This window comes from Gracilinanus agilis, chromosome 5 (genome assembly GCF_016433145.1).
Source record: "Gracilinanus agilis isolate LMUSP501 chromosome 5, AgileGrace, whole genome shotgun sequence".
Taxonomy (NCBI): Eukaryota; Metazoa; Chordata; class Mammalia; order Didelphimorphia; family Didelphidae; genus Gracilinanus; species Gracilinanus agilis.
The window spans coordinates 95,510,163-95,526,254 of record NC_058134.1 but is presented as its reverse complement, the minus strand read 5'-3'; the positions used below and the strand labels follow the sequence as shown (position 1 = coordinate 95,526,254).

The following is a 16,092-nucleotide window of genomic DNA, read 5'->3' as shown; positions in this document are numbered from 1 at the left end:
TTTCTTGCTCTGAAACTCAGTTCTCTTAATAAAGGTTGAACTAAATGATCTCTAAAGTCTCATTCCAATAGTACATTCTTATCATCAATTTTACTTCTATCATCTCTATCTACTTCTATTAACTGAACACTCATCTTTTGTGAAAAACATCTAGCACAGTGCCTGGAAACTAGAAAGTGCTAGACATTTATTGATTAAAATGAGGCTTAGTAATGTCCCTGCAACCCAACCTGAAAGCCTGTTATAAACTGGTAACTTTTAATCTGAAATCTAATCTCTAGTGTAAAATAATTATTCCAAAAAGGCTTCATCATCAGATAAATCAGTATTTATAAAGTACCATACAGTATACCCAGCCTGATTGATTTCTCTTACCTATAAAATACATTTGAATTGTAAACATGTATATAGGTGCTATTGTCAATAATAAAATACTAATGTGGTAAAATTTTTTAATTAAGAAATAAAGGTACAGGTTGAAGAAATAAAACTTTCTATAGAACAAGAAATGAGGAAATGGATGTAATTTATTTTTACAAGCTGACTAGATATAATCATGATATATTAAAAGCTTTGATAGAAAAATTTGGATTTTTTTAAACCTTGTGGTAGATAAAAGTACAAATTCCAACTAGTAATTTTATAGACAGTACTGTAACTACAGTGTTTGCAAAAATACAGACACAATTTTAACATGTAGAGTTCAAGTTAATACAATAACTGAATATTCAGATGGAAAGATAAAACATCTGGAGACTACGGGAATTGGGGGAGGGAGGGGGAAGACTTTTAATTATGCCCAGGCTACCTGCCATCTTCTCTTGTATTCTTTCTATAAGGATTTCCCGTTTCCTTATGGGCCACCTTAAAATTGTTTAAAAGCTCTGTTTTTGCTTCATTTAGTACGTCCTTCTTCATAGCACTGACAGCAATTCAAAGCTAGGAACCAGTCAGATAACAGCAACAACTGGATGCTAACCAGTGGACACTTGGTGGTGATTAGATAATCATCTTCAAGTGAAAGAACTGGTTAGCTGTTCTAAGCTAAATTAATTTTGAACTGTTCCATAGGCTATAGAAACATCTAATGCTAATAAGTTTGTTCAATGGAATCTACATAGTAAACATAAAGTAGCTAACAAAAAGAAATACATAATAAATCTAATTTATGTATTTTATATGGAATGAATATAAACACCTGCCCTTTAAAATCTTTAATTAAAAAAAAAGCTTCCATAAGCAAATGAAATATTTTAAAACTTCCATTAACATTTTAATAAAGGAATCTATAGCATGCATATACTTTAAACAATATACACAACACTAATACAGTATAATCAACAAAAACCTTCAACTGCTCATCAAACATTAAAATCATCAAGTACAAAGTAGTTCTTTACTGGCTATATGTGTAGTGCTATATTCCTAGTTACAAGAAATGGAGGAGAAGCAGCTCATCTCCTTACCACTTACAATTTCAATGTTATTATTTTCTATCCATTTAGTTGCTATTTAGCTACATTTGTGTTCATACCGGTTTGCCTAGTAAACAAGTGGTAAAAGAGATTTTTAAAAAATACTCCTCAAAAAGTTAAAATGCCAAAATAAGAGGTATTAAAGCAAATACATGTTAATATATAACATAAGTATATGCTGTGCATATACACATAGGCACACTTATAAAAAATAAAACAAGTGGTGGAAAATGCTGTTACATAAACTTTACCAAAAGAACAAACTAACCAAAAAAACTTACTTTCTCTGTCCTCTTTGTTTACGTGGCACTGAGTATTGTGTTTTTTCACTCATTCCATCGCTGTTGTCATCAATGTCCTTCTTGTTCAGAGGTTGCTTTTTCCAGGGGGTGATGAATTCTGGTGTTGGACTGAACTGTTTTAATTCTCCTTGTCCTAATGAGCTTCTTTCACCACAGTAACAAAAAGCACATAGTTGTTCACTAAAGGAGAAAAGGTGACAGAACAGGTTTAATGTGGGGGTTAGAGGTGGGGGAGGGGAGAAGTGGAGACAGGAAGAACAGCAGTGGTTTTACTTCAATATTTTTTAAATGAATGATAAACTGGAGATATGTATGTTTTTTAAAAAACCATGAAAACCAAAGCCAGTGTAATACTTCTTATACATATCATCCAAGAGCCACATAGGTATCCATTAAATAAATTACTTGAATAATGCTTTTGAAACTAGTCTTGTATTCCTGACAGTCTCTAAATAGTTCTCTAGTACCTGTTTACATGAATGAAATTCCATTATGAAAGTTACTTATTCCTGAAGGTAATGGTTCCAAGCATTGTGGTATCTTCCCTGAGAAGTACTATAGTCAAGTATAATCAATACTATATCACTGGCTCAAAAAAACAATCCTTTCTCTTTACTACTTAAGTGGCTTTCATCAAGTTAATTGAGTTCTCTGACATTCATTTTCTTCATCTGTAACAGACTGGATTCAACTATACAAGGCCCAAAATGTTCTCAAAAATCTAAAGTTGTAGTAATCCTCCTTCCCAACTCTGTCCTATTCTCCTGGTTTCCCAATCTCTATTGGTATTTTCCTCCATCATCTTTCAACTCAGTCACTCTCTTTTGCACAGATACTCAAAATATAAAAAGTTTAAAAAGGTAAATTAATTTTCATTTTAAAATGTCCATCAACATCTTAAGGACATCCATAACATATATATTATAAAAATAAACACAAGCACAATATTATGATAGAAACAAGATCCTTCAATAGTTCATCAAACATTAAATTTGTCAAGCAAAGTACTCACCAAGTACTTTTTGTCTTAGAATAAAACTCTAGTGGAAAGTCCATCTAATATACTGACTGAACTGTATTATAACAGTATTAAATGGCTAGAAAACAGTTCTAATTCCTTTCAGGAATAATATTTCTAACATGTTAAGTAGAAGGCATTGTAACAGATCAAATCAGTTTCCATACAGTTAATAATTAATTACTCCATGTTAAAATGTGTGTGCATATTAAATGAAATTCCATAATATAAATTGTAGAAAATTTCGATTTAATGTAAATATATATGCATATATATAGTAGGTAGATACAGCATCATCTTGAATATGTGAAACTTATTCTCTTCTTTATTTCTCACAATCCTTCAATAAGCATCATTTTTTCCCTCCTTTACTTCAGCAGTCTGACAGAAAGATGATTCTTATGTTGGATGCCAACCCAATTTCATTTCCTCCTATCTCCTGAATACTGTCCTTTTCATCCCCATGCTTCACTTTTCTTCAAACTTTCCCAATCTGTCTATTTCTTCCCAGCTGCCTAGTAATGCTCCAGGTTCCTCCACTGTAGCAGGGACAACTCCAATTCAAATTTCCCCATAACCTCAAGCTATTATGCTCTCTTTCTCCCTCCTTTCACAGGCCAACTCCTAGAAAAAGCTATCTACACTAACAGTCTATACCAGTGATTCCCAAAGTGGGAGCTACCGCCCCCGGTGGGTGCTGCAGAGATCCAGGGAGCAGTGATGGTCACAGGTGCATTTGTCTTTCTTATTAATTGCTATTAAATTTTTTAAAAAATTAATTTCCAGGGGGCTAAGTAATATTTTTCTGGAAAAGGGGCGGTAGGCCAAAATAGTTTGGGAACCACTGGTCTACACTTTCTTCACTCCTCAATCTTATGCAATATGGCTAATCTTATCACTTAACTACAGCTCTGTTCCTAATGGTCCTTCTCTCAACACCCCTATTTCTTGACTTTTCCAAAGCCTCTGACAAACTATTCTTACTTCCTATACATATTGCCTTCTCTCTGGATTTTCATGATACTGTTCTCTTTTTTCCCCTCCCCACTAAATTCATTCTTCTTACAATCCTTTGCTATATCATAAGGTACAGGTACTTAGATGGCCCAGAAAATAAAAGGCAGGATCTGATGACCGGAGGTAATGAACTCAAAACCAGCCTCAGACATTGTCTATGTAATGCCAGGCAAGTATATCACAACCTCTTTGTGCCTCAGCTTCCTTAATTATAAAAAGAAAATAATAATAGCATCTACCTCACAAAAATGTTTTGAAAACCAAATAAGATAATATTTGCTTAAGTTAAGAGTCTGACATGGTAAGAGCTTTAAAAATGTTTATTCCCTTCCCTCTCAACTTCTGTCTCCCTCAGTTTCTTCATTTGAAAAATATAGATAGTAATTATCTCTCCTCAGGATGCTATACTCATTAAATATTTTATAAGTGCTTTGCAAACCTTAAAGCACAACCATAAACATTAATATTATCCATATCATGACCCATAAATGTGGGTCTCTATTCTATCAATTTCCTATTCTATTTAGAGTCAAATATAAATTCCTCTGCTTCACATCTAAAGCCCTTTGTTTTACAAGTTTGTTTGACAAGTTGTCCCCAAACTACCTATCCAACTCATCATTTATTAAATCTTTTTACATCCTCTGTTACTCTCAATCTACCTTTCCAACTATTCCTCCTACATGACACAAAACATAAACAGAATGCACTTTTTGTCTCCCAACATTTAATATCCAAGCTTTCTTTTAAGATTACACTAATGGGACACATAGGTGATTTGGGCCTCACTTCCTAGCTGTGTGCCCCTTGGCAAGTCACTTAAATTCAACTGCCTACTCCTTCTTACTCTTCTGTCTTGGAACTGATACTTAGTATACAATCTGAGACAGAAAGTGAGAGTTTTAAAAGAAAAAAGCTATACTAAAGCATGTCATTCAGTATAAAGTCTTTCCTGATGAATTCCCCCCCCCCCCAGATGACTTCATAAATATTTACACATTTCTCTTCCCTGATAGAACAGAACTTAAGTTGACCGAGGACAAGTATTCTGCTAAAAAAAAAAAAAAATGCATTTGTACTCTTGGTTTCTAGCATGTGTCTAATGGCAACAAGGTCCTTATAAATGACTGAAGGCTAATTCTTATTAACAGTATGCATTATTAATACATACAAAAAAAGCATGAGAAATAGTATTATCTAAATTTTTAAAGGGGAAGGGCAAAGAAGAGGTAGGACAACTACACTTAAAAAAGGGCTAACAACTATGAACTCATGTTTATATTTTTTTTGTTTGTTTCTTTGTTTTTGTTTTTTTTTAAACCCTTAACTTCTTTGTATTGGCTCATAGGTGGAAGAGTGGTAAGGGTGGTCAATGGGGGTCAAGTGACTTGCCCAGGGTCACACAGCTGGTCATGTTTATATTTTTATTGTGAAGGCTTAACCTTAATCCAAGAAAAAAGAGCAAAAATGCAAATGAAGATACCTTTCCTATAACTGGCAAGGCAACAAAAATCTATAAAATTAAGTACACTCAGAGTTTATTAAATAACATAATCAATAATAAGTATATATTTATTTCTAAGGGGCTAAAGAACTAAGCCGAATTTTCAGCATCAATAAGCAGACTAGAATTAGGAAAAATAAAACATTAAAACTTAGGCTTGATGAAAAAACCATAAAACTTTTCTACAATGGATCAAGTACTTCACATGTGGTAGGACTGCAAGGACAAAGAATCATAATACATATAGTCTTAGAGTTGGAGGAGATTTTAGTGTCTAAATAGTCCAACTTCTAACCAATTCTGAATTCCTTGCATACTTTACTTGACCTATCATTAAGCATTCTCTCTCAATAGTAAGTGATAAGACAGTAATCCATTTCATTTTAGCAGTTAAAACCATTACTAAGTGTAAACTGAAAGCCAGGGATAGAGAGGGGAGGTCCTGAGTGCAAATCTAACCTCAGACATTTCCTAGCTATGTGAGCCTTGGCAAATTACTTAACACCCCCACCCCCCAACCAGCCCCAATTGTCTATTTCTAACCATTCTGCCTTGAAAGCAACATGTAATTTAATTTAACTTAAAGGCAGAAGGTAAGAGTTTAAAAAAAAAATCACTGATAAATTCTTTCATATACTAAATCCAAATTGTGCCACATTCCCATTGGCTGTCATCTATAATGTTGGTGACTTCATTCAACCTCAAAGTTCTTATTTGATCTAGAGGGACTATAATGTGTTTCCAGCTGCAAATCTATAATCTTATGTTTAAAAATATTTATTATTTCTAAATTTAGCCTTTATTAAAAAATGTTAAGCTTACAAATAACAGTTAAACATTTAATGAAAGACTCCTTAATCATCTTCCTGCTAACTAAAAGCAAAACCTAAAAAAAATGATTTTTTCCTTAACAAATAGCAGCTACTTTCATCACCATTATTTTCCTAAATCTGCCCTATTCTTTAGTCTTCTAATGGGGTCTCTAACTGTCCCCTCCAAATTTAACCATTGCCCAGTTTTCAGAAAGGTTTCATATCACCTATACTTTCTCCTATGACTATATTCCCAAACTTACATTTTCTACCATCCAAATCATTAACTCTCTCCTCCCCAAACACAATTTTGTTATCTAATCCTATAGCATTTATTCTCCTTTCTAACCTGATTTTAGCTTCTACACCAACAGAAACAGTAGAGCTTGTGGATTCCACAGATACTGAGCGCTGGAGAGCTGGTGTGAGCTGCTTGCTGCTGTCCAATTCTGTTTCACCATCCTCCTCTGCAGATTGTTCTTTGACTTCTGTTAAAACAATAAACAGATATATTAAGATGTTTTTATGCTGTAATTATTGAATCTGCTTTTCTAAGTTAGTCTGCAGTTTTTAAGTCTTAATTGTATTAGCAAAGAATTAATCATGCATTACTTACATGTAAATTTCTAACTCATCTCTGAGATGAGAGCAAATTGACCAAATATAAGAATGACAGTGTTGTTTTAAATTTTAGAAAACTTGAAATGTCACCTCTATCACTGGTCCCAAATTATATATAGACTATTTTCCTCCATTTAAGTCATATTAATTAACCAATAAACATGTATTAAGTTTAAGAAATAATAAAAGGGGGAAAAGTAAGAAGAGACCAGGTCGAAACAAACATTTAATGGGAAATTAAAGGCTTTTACATTTAATGTTCTAAGTAACAGGAATTTACTGAGCTCTGTGGGTGGAAGGTACACTGGAACTCCTATACCTTAGGAAAAGAATTCTGATAGCTAACAGAAGTAGAGATGGGATTTCAGAGACAAGGACTGGAGCAATCTAGCATTTAGGTGGTGAAACAGAGGCAAGATGCACCCAGAGTCAAGAAGATAGGAATTCAAAACTGGCCTTAGGTAGTTATTGCTGAAGTCCTAGGAAAGTTACTTAATCTCTGTTTGCTTCACTTTCTTCAATTGTAAATAAAAATAAAATAAAAATAATACAATAAAATCCGTAATTTCTGTTAAATGCTTAGCACAGTGCCTTGCACAAAGTAGGTGCTATATAAATGCTTATTCCATTCCTTCCCATAAGAAAGCAATTTCAAGAGACCAGACAAAAGGTGATTATGGTCTGAATTAAGGTTGTAACTGTCTCAGTAGAAAGATGAGAACAAATATTAAGAGATCTTATGGAGGTAAAAATGACAAAAGATAGCAATGGAATGGATACTGGTTAAGTGTGAGGAGCCATGAACAACAATGATGTTGCATTGCATTTTAGTTTACAAAACAAGATCTATTTTGGAAATATTGAGTTTTCCAAAAGGCAACTGGCAATATTCAGCTGCATGAAAATGAAATAAGGATAATTCAAGTCATGGGAGTTGATAAGATCATGTAAAAAAAAATGGGGATAAAAGAGTCTAGAACATGGCCTTAAATAATGTGGATAGAGAGATACAAAAGTGACTAAAAAAAGATCATTCAGAAAAACAGAACCAGGATTTTTTCATGAAAAACAAAGAGTTAAGTTCAAATTAACATAATCAACAGTAACAAATGTAATATAAGACAAGAAAGATGTGAATTGAAAAAATATTATGAGACTTAGCAATTACTAACAGCTTTAGAGAAGGCAATTTCAGTTGAACTATGAGGATGGAAGAAAAATTGCAGAAGGTCTGAAATAAAGGAAGAGATGAGATAAAATGAAATCATCTGGGCAGCTAGGTAGCTCAGTGGATTGAGAGCCAGGCCTAGAGACAGGAGGTCCTAGATTCAAATCCGGCCTCAGACACTTCCCAGCTGTGTGACCCTGGGCAAGTCACTTGACCCCCATTGCCTACCCTTACCAATGTTCCACCTATAAGTCAATACACAAAAGTTAAGGGTTTAAAATTAAAAAAAAAAAAAAACGAAATCATCTAAGTTGATGGCTTCTCCAGGGATTTAGTCTTGAAGAGATGTAGGGGAAAAAGGAAAAAAAAAAAAAAACCCTAGAACAAGAAGTTGGCTGAAGTGAGAGGCTGATTAGTTTGAAGAAAAGGGAGGCATAGGAGTGCTTATATGCATCATCATGAAAGGAAGCAGTATTTAGGAAGAAATTAAAGATTAAAATGAAAGAAGAGATAATAATGGTGAAACTTGGAAAAAATATGGTAGGAGACTGAATAAAAAATGTTTGAAGAAGGTTTAGCCCTGTCAAGTGGGGATACTTCTTTATCAAAGGCAAGACTAAGAGATAAGATGGGAGGAATAATGTCAGATGAGGGGAAGGGGAAAAGGCAAAAAAAAGATGTTCCCAGGGAAAGCAAAACATTTTGTTTTAAATGTGAAGGGCAAGAGGTATAGCAATCAGACCTTACAATTTTTGCTTATTCTTCCTTAATGATATTTATTAATTGCCAGGTAAGGACTCTAAAGGTAGGAAATTGGTGCGTAGAGACAGTAATTTGATAAGAGAAAGTTAAACATTAAAAAATACACAGAAGAAAGCATAAGCTTTAAAAGAGACAGAGATGAATCAGGAACTTTTTACCTATTATATTAAACTTAGTATAAACTGGGTTATTCCTGGATTCCCAAGATCGTCCACTGCTCCAGGTGGGAAAACTGAGTTCCAGAGGGAAGGACCAAGATCACAGGAGGAATTCATGGTTAGTCCCTAGCCATCAACTCTTCCATCATTTTGCCATGCCAAACTTCACAAGTGACTCCAATTGATACAGCTTTATTGACCAATCCCTAATATCGGAGTGCTCCAGACATCTGAAGAGTTCCAGAGCTGGGAGCTGGAAAATGGTGGAGAAGGCTGGGCAATAGAAGAGAATGGCAAACCAGTGCCTGGGGCACAGGTCCAGACTTCATGTCTTCCTCTGGGTGGTCCTCTGGACCTCCTGGCACAGGGGCTGTGGCCAGAGCTGCTGGATGACCCCTTGGCAGAGATCCATATCCAGTGACTGGTGGGGAGCTTTATTTATTTATTTTTTTAGTTTTCTTATTTTTAGAAAATTTTTCCATGGTTACATAATTCATGTTTTTACTTTACCCTTCACCCCCTCAACCCCCCGCCCCCTCCATAGCTAACTCGAATTTCCACTCGTTTTAACATGTGTGGTCAGTCAAGACTTATTTACATATTATTGATAGTTACATTGGTGTGGTCCTTTCGGGTCTACATCCCCAATCATGTCCTCATCAACCCAAGTGTTCAAGCAGTTGTTTTTCTTCTGTGTTTCCTCTCCTGCAGTTCTTCCTCTGAATGTGGGTACTGTTCTTTTCCATAAATCCCTCAGAATTGTCCCGGGTCATTGCATTGCTGCTAGTACAGACGCCCATTACATTCTATTTTACCACAGTATATCAGTCTCTGTGTACAATGTTCTTCTGGCTCTGCTCCTTTCACTCTGCATCAATTCCTGCCCTTCAATTGGGGAATGGCTGAACAAATTGTGGTATATGTTGGTGATGGAATACTATTGTGCTCAAAGGAATAATAAACTGGAGGAATTCCATGTGAACTGGTGGGGAGTTTGAGAGGACTGTGGCTGCCAATACCAGCTTCATGTCCAGCTGGTGGCTGCTAATCGACCCACAGTGCTGGCTAGATTTGATATTGAGCCTGATCTTATCCCCCAATGGAATGGCAATACCTGCATCCAGGTCTCCAACTTTACCAACTTCCAAAAGGGTGTTCGCTTCATTTTTTTGAACATGCTGGCCAAGACACACAGTTCTGGGCAGGGCATTATGGTGCCTGAATCACTCACTCCAGCATGAAGGTCTATTTCAGGACACCTTAAATGACTTGCTCCCCAGAAAAAAAGATCCATCCCAAAGAAAGGCAGGGAATTCTCTCTAAGGAAGGGCCAGGGCCTCTACTGGGGAAAGCCAAAACTCACCCGTCCGTTAGTGCCTAAAAGAAATCTTCAGAGCCCCCCTCCTCCCCATTTATGAACTGACCTCAACTTCTCTCGATGTACAGGTGGGAAGGATGGGGCAATTCCAATAGTTGTGCATCCTGCTTTTTCTCAGGACAGCCAAAAATTTAACCAGAATTAAGGGGGAGGGGGGGATTGGTAGAAGAAATTGAAGGGGAGAGGGTGCATAGTATGAGTTAATTAACCAGGGAGAAAAGGGGAAGGGGAAGGGAATTAACCAGTGGTGGGAAGGGGGTTATGGTAGAGGAAAATAAGGGAGCAGCATATAGTGAAGGAAATTAACAAGGGGGTTGGGTATAGTAGAAGAAATTAACCAGGGAGAACAGTATTAGAGGCTTATGGTAGATGAATTAACTAGGGAAAAGTAGTATGGAGGAGGAAATTAACTAGGGATGGTGGTTTATAGTAAAGGAGATTAACCATGGAGAAGGGGTATATGATGGAGGAAGATAACCAGGGAAAAAAGAGTGGATGGAAGAAATTAACCAGAGGCAGCTGTGGTGAGGCAGTTTATGATGGAGGAAATTAAACAGTGAGAAGGAGTGTATGATAGAAGAAATTAACCCGGAAGAGTATGGTGGAAGAAATGAAAAGGAAGGGGTATGGGGGAGGAAATAAACCAGAGATAAGGAGCTGTATGGTGGAGGAAATTAACCATGGAGAAGAAATGATTGGGAAGGAAATAAACCAGGAAGAAGGGGGTGTATGGTAGAAGAAACTAATCAGGGAGAAGGAATGTATGGTGGAAGAAATTAACCAGGGGGAAGAGGATAGTGGGAATGGAGAGAGGTTGAGTGGACAGAAATGTCCACTGTCCTCTTGGTAAACCCTATTCTATAGAGAGAGTCAAGGGCTCTCTCTTTGTTCCCTATGGCAGCAGTCTTCAGCCCTTTTATTTTTTTTAAATATCTCACCCCTATCAGAAAAAAAATTTTTTCTGTAAACTTCCATTGTATGTATACTTTAGAAGTTATATGTATGTTCTGCTATACTAATAAGTATATAATACACAAAAATGGATATTTAAAAGGATAAAGATAATGAATATTTTAAAGGATTGTAAAATCTTACAAAAGATAAAAAAACCTTTTTCCTCAGCAAAATATTACTAATAATATTTTTAGTGAGAGCCAAGTGATTGAAAAGGCTTCAATGTTTTAAAAAAATCCTTGTGTATATGCATGGGGGTGGGGTGGGTCAAGTTAATAAATGTTAGTGTCATAATATATATTAATTATTCATTAATTGTTAATAATGTCAAAATAAATGTCAAGTAAATAAATGTTAAATTATCAAATTAAACACATAGCTGTCTCACTTTTACAAAAAACAAAAGGATTTGTATATGAAACAACTTCTGTTATGATTGTTTTAAAATGTACATTAAATTGGATGAACATGATTAAAAAAAAAAGAAACAGTATAAACTAAAAAACTGCCCATGAGAGAAGTACTTTCAACTACAATCTTTTCTATTCTTTTTTACATACCAAAATGTTAATATTTTTAAGGTCTGCTATGTTTACAATAAAGTTCTTTATTTTTAGACATCTATTTTCTTAAAAAACCCTTACTTTCCATCTTAGAATCAATACCATGTATTGGTTCCAAGGAATAAGAGTAGTAAGGGCTAGGCAATGGAGGTTAAGTGATTTGCCCGGGGTCACAGAGCTAGGAAGTGTCTAAATCCACATTTGAACCCAGGACCTCCCATTTCTAGGCCTGGCTCTCAATCCACTGAACCACCCAGTTGCCCCCATAGACATCTTTAACTAAAACTAAAAACTAAACGTTTTATGTTACATCTTATTTACAGAACAAATGCTGTAAAATCAGTTAAATCCTACATGTGGTATGACCCTGGGCAAGTCATTTAATTCCAACTGCTTAGCCCTCCCCACTTCTGTCTTAGAATTGATAGTAAGACAAAAGATAAGGTTTTAAAATCAAACACAAAAAAAAAAAAAAAAAAAAAAATTGTAGCTAGATCTCTTTCCAGTGATCTACAAAGCACTTCATATATATTATCGCTTCAGGTTGAAATTCCAAGAACTTGCCTCCCATCTCATTCTATTTGACTTTTTATTTGAAATGCTTCATGCAAAGAATAAATGGACACTGTTATAAATGAGGATTATTTTTCAAATATAAATTGTTTTACAAAACTCCTTAATCCCCTTTCCAGTCTGAAATACTTGGGGTCTTTGATAAGTACTTCATATCCTAGCTAGCCAATGACTATTTCAATTATCTCCTAAGCATGCCACTCATAAAAATGATGCCCATTCTTTGTCATGATTAGAGAATGATAAAATTCCAGCAAGCCCACTAAATGCAGTTACCCCCAGATCTCGCTTCATCTCCTCTTTTACCATATTCTAGCTCTCCTGCTCAATCCCATAATTTTAACAAGCAGCAAACTACCATTGTTCTTGGAAAAGTTATGTCAATTCACTGTCCTATATGCCAACTAGCTATCTCCTTAATTCACCAAGCACTGCTTTCAAAGTCCAATGCTACCAAAGGTGTTGTAATCTCCATTAGAATGCAAACTCCTTTATAGTTTTATTTATATTCCAAGGTTTAGCAAAGTGTCTTCCACAAATTAAGAGCTTAATAAATGGTTTATCATTTCATTGACTTGTAACATAGAAAGAAAACGGGATCTTATTCATGAACAGCTGTTGTGATAGCTGGAGAAGCCGGCAAATACTACAAAGAACTTGAAAAGGTCATCAAAAATAGATCCTGATACTTAGCAAAAATGGACACATGGAGGAATTAAAGTATGCTAGAAAATATGATTTAATAGGAGTATTTCAGAAAAACCTGGACTTAATGTACTGATGCAAAGTGAAGTAAGCAGAACCACCGGAACTTTGTACACAGTTACACATTAATAGTATACAATGATCCCTCTGAATGACAACTATTATTGACAGTGTAAGGATCTAAGACAACCCCAAGGGATTCATGATGGAAAAGGCTATCCACCACCATAAAAGGAATTAATGGAGTATTTTCTTGAATATTTGAACAATGTCTTCTTATACACACACATACCCACTAGGAGGAATATGGAAATATGTATGAATGATAGCATATATATGCTGTACTATAGGGTGAGGGGTGATTTGGAACACAAAATATCAGAAAATAAATGTTAAAAATAGTTTCTTAATGCAATGGTGGAAAAAAATTCAATAAAGAGGAAAAAATGATTGAACTTTAAGAAATATATCAGCAATATTTTTTTTACTTAGAGCAATTACCTAATATGAAAACTGTCTAAAAAGACATCCTATCAGATCAACATCAAATTTGAAGATAAACCATCATGAAATATTAATTCTAATTACAAAAAATTTCTGCCTGATCTATTTGAGAAAGCCATCAATGCCAAAAATGTCATATGCACTGCTATTCATAATACTTGGATGAGTCCTCCTCCTTGAATAAACAGAAGTGTTAGATCTCCACACATTAATGTATAGCTCTCAGGCTGTTGGTCCAACAAGATCAATTCCCTTAAGATAGCCACACCATTACATAACTTCTACTTCATCACTAACCTCATTAATTTCATTTTTGTAAGTATAATCAATGACCAAAAGTTAAATTTTAAATTGTGAGAACAAGATCATAGTAAGTACTATTCTAAAGGTAGATACAGCAATCAATCAATTAAGCATCTATTACATAAGTCTTTTACCAGAACCTGAGAATTCAGACAAAAAAAGTCACGTTGAGTTGGAAATGTCTATACCAAATTTGTACTATGCAAAAGCACAGGAGACAGGCTTCCTGCTTAAGATGGAGGCAGAGTAAAAAGCAGCGCTTAACCTCTCCTAACCGATAAATACAGGACTCCTCAAGGGGACATAAAAACAAATCGAGAGGATCAGAGGGACCCCACAACAGGGCGCGGCGTGGAAGATACGTGGAATCGGGGCATTTCCATGCTATAAAGGGGTGAAACAACCCTCACTAAATCGCGAGCTGAGCAACCCCCCCCACACACACACACACACACACACCGCCTACAACGCCAAAGCCAGCTCAAGAGAAATAGAGCAAGTTTGGGGCACCCATTGAGTCATTGGCAGCTCCAGGGACTGTTCCTGAGAGCAGCAAGACTTAGGACCCCAAAAGGCTAAAGAATGCACACGGACTTTGAGCACGGGCGTGGAGCACAGGTGAAGGCGGACAGAGGCACGCGCGCATGAGCGAAGGCTCTGAAACCCTGAGTGGGGAACCAGTGCAGACAGGTATACGACTGTGGAAGCAGCTCCCTGAGACTTGTAAAGGAGCCTCCGGTAGAGGATCAAGCAAGGGAGTCCATCAGAGGGCTTGACCTTGAGAACAACCAGACCTGAGACCTCAGGAGCCAAAAGAGCGCAGACAGACCCTGAGTGCGAGGATAAAGCTGAGAATGGGCTGGGCTAACGATGGCAACCCAGAATCAGGAAGGCCAAAAGAGAAAGGTAACAAGAAGAAGAAATCTTTAACACTCGACAACTTTTACACGGAGAAAATCCAGACAACCGAGCAAACAGAAGAGGAGAACAAACAAGCATCCGGACCCTCCCAAAATAATGAAAACTGGTCACAAGAGCTTGAAGAGTTCAAATTTGAGATAATGAAAAAGTTGGAAAAGATTTGGCTAGAGAAATGGGAAATAGCTCAAAAGGAAATCAGACAAGAAAATAACAGTTTAAAAGGCAGAATTTTGCAATTGGAAAGTGAGGCTCAGAAATCAAAAGAACTGATAAGCAAATTGAATACCAGAAATGACCAGATTGAAAAGGGAAACCAAAAGATTATAGCCGAAAACCAGTCCCTAAAGGCTAGAATTGAGCAATTAGAAGCCAATGATCTCACAAGACAGCAAGAACAAATAAAACAAAGTCAAAAGACTGATAAAATAGAAGGAAACATGAAATATCTCAATGAGAAAGTGACAGACCAAGAAAACCGGTCTAGGAGAGACAATTTGAGAATCATTGGTCTTCCAGAAAAAGCAGAAATTAATAGAAATTTGGACTCCATACTAAAAGAATTTATTCGGCAAAATTGCCCTGAAGTTCTACAACAAGAGGGCAATATAGACATTGAAAGGATCCATAGATAACCCTCTACACTAGACCCAGAAAGGACAACGCCAAGGAATATAATAGCCAAATTCAAGAGCTTCCAAGTAAAAGAAAAAAATCTTACAAGAAGCCAGAAAGAGACAATTCAAATATCAAGGAGCACCAATCAGGATCACACAGGATCTGGCAGCCTCCACGCTAAAAGACCGCAAGGCTTGGAATATGATATTCAGAAAGGCAAGAGAGCTGGGCCTTCAGCCATGGATCAACTACCCATCGAAATTGACTACATACTTCCAGGGGAAAGTATGGGCATCAACAAAATTGAAGATTTCCAAGTTTTTGCACAAAAGAGACCAGGACTAAATGGAAAGTTTGATACCCAACCACAAAAATCAAGAGAAACATCAAAAGGTAAATAAGAAACAGAGGGAAAAGAAAGAAAACTCATAAAGGAGCAGAGACTGAAGAACACTGTACGCATTGACTGATATACTATCGTAAAATCGAATGCAATGGACTTCTGTACCAGCAGCAATGCAATGACACAGGACAGCTCTGAGGGATTTGTCGAAAAGAACACTACCCACATTCAGAGGAAGGACTGCAGGAAACACAGAAGAAAAACAACTGCTTGAATGCATGGGTTGGGGTGGACATGATTGGGGATGTAGACTCGAAACTACCACACCAGTGCAACTATCAACAATTTGGAAATAGGTCTTGATCAATGACACATGATAAAACCAGTGGAAGTGTG

At 36.2% G+C, this 16,092-nt stretch overlaps 1 protein-coding gene across 1 annotated transcript in view; it reads right to left on the bottom strand.

Moving 5' to 3' along the window:
- The window catches only part of KMT2C (lysine methyltransferase 2C), a gene marked incomplete at its 5' end in the record, with an annotated part of 335,980 nt that overhangs the window by 244,423 nt on the left and 75,465 nt on the right, over nt 1–16,092 (bottom strand). Inside the window, 2 exons of the mRNA XM_044678960.1 lie at nt 1,757–1,957; nt 6,478–6,616. Of these exons, the coding sequence (XP_044534895.1) occupies nt 1,757–1,957; nt 6,478–6,616 (340 nt within the window). The remainder of the gene's footprint in view (nt 1–1,756; nt 1,958–6,477; nt 6,617–16,092) is intronic.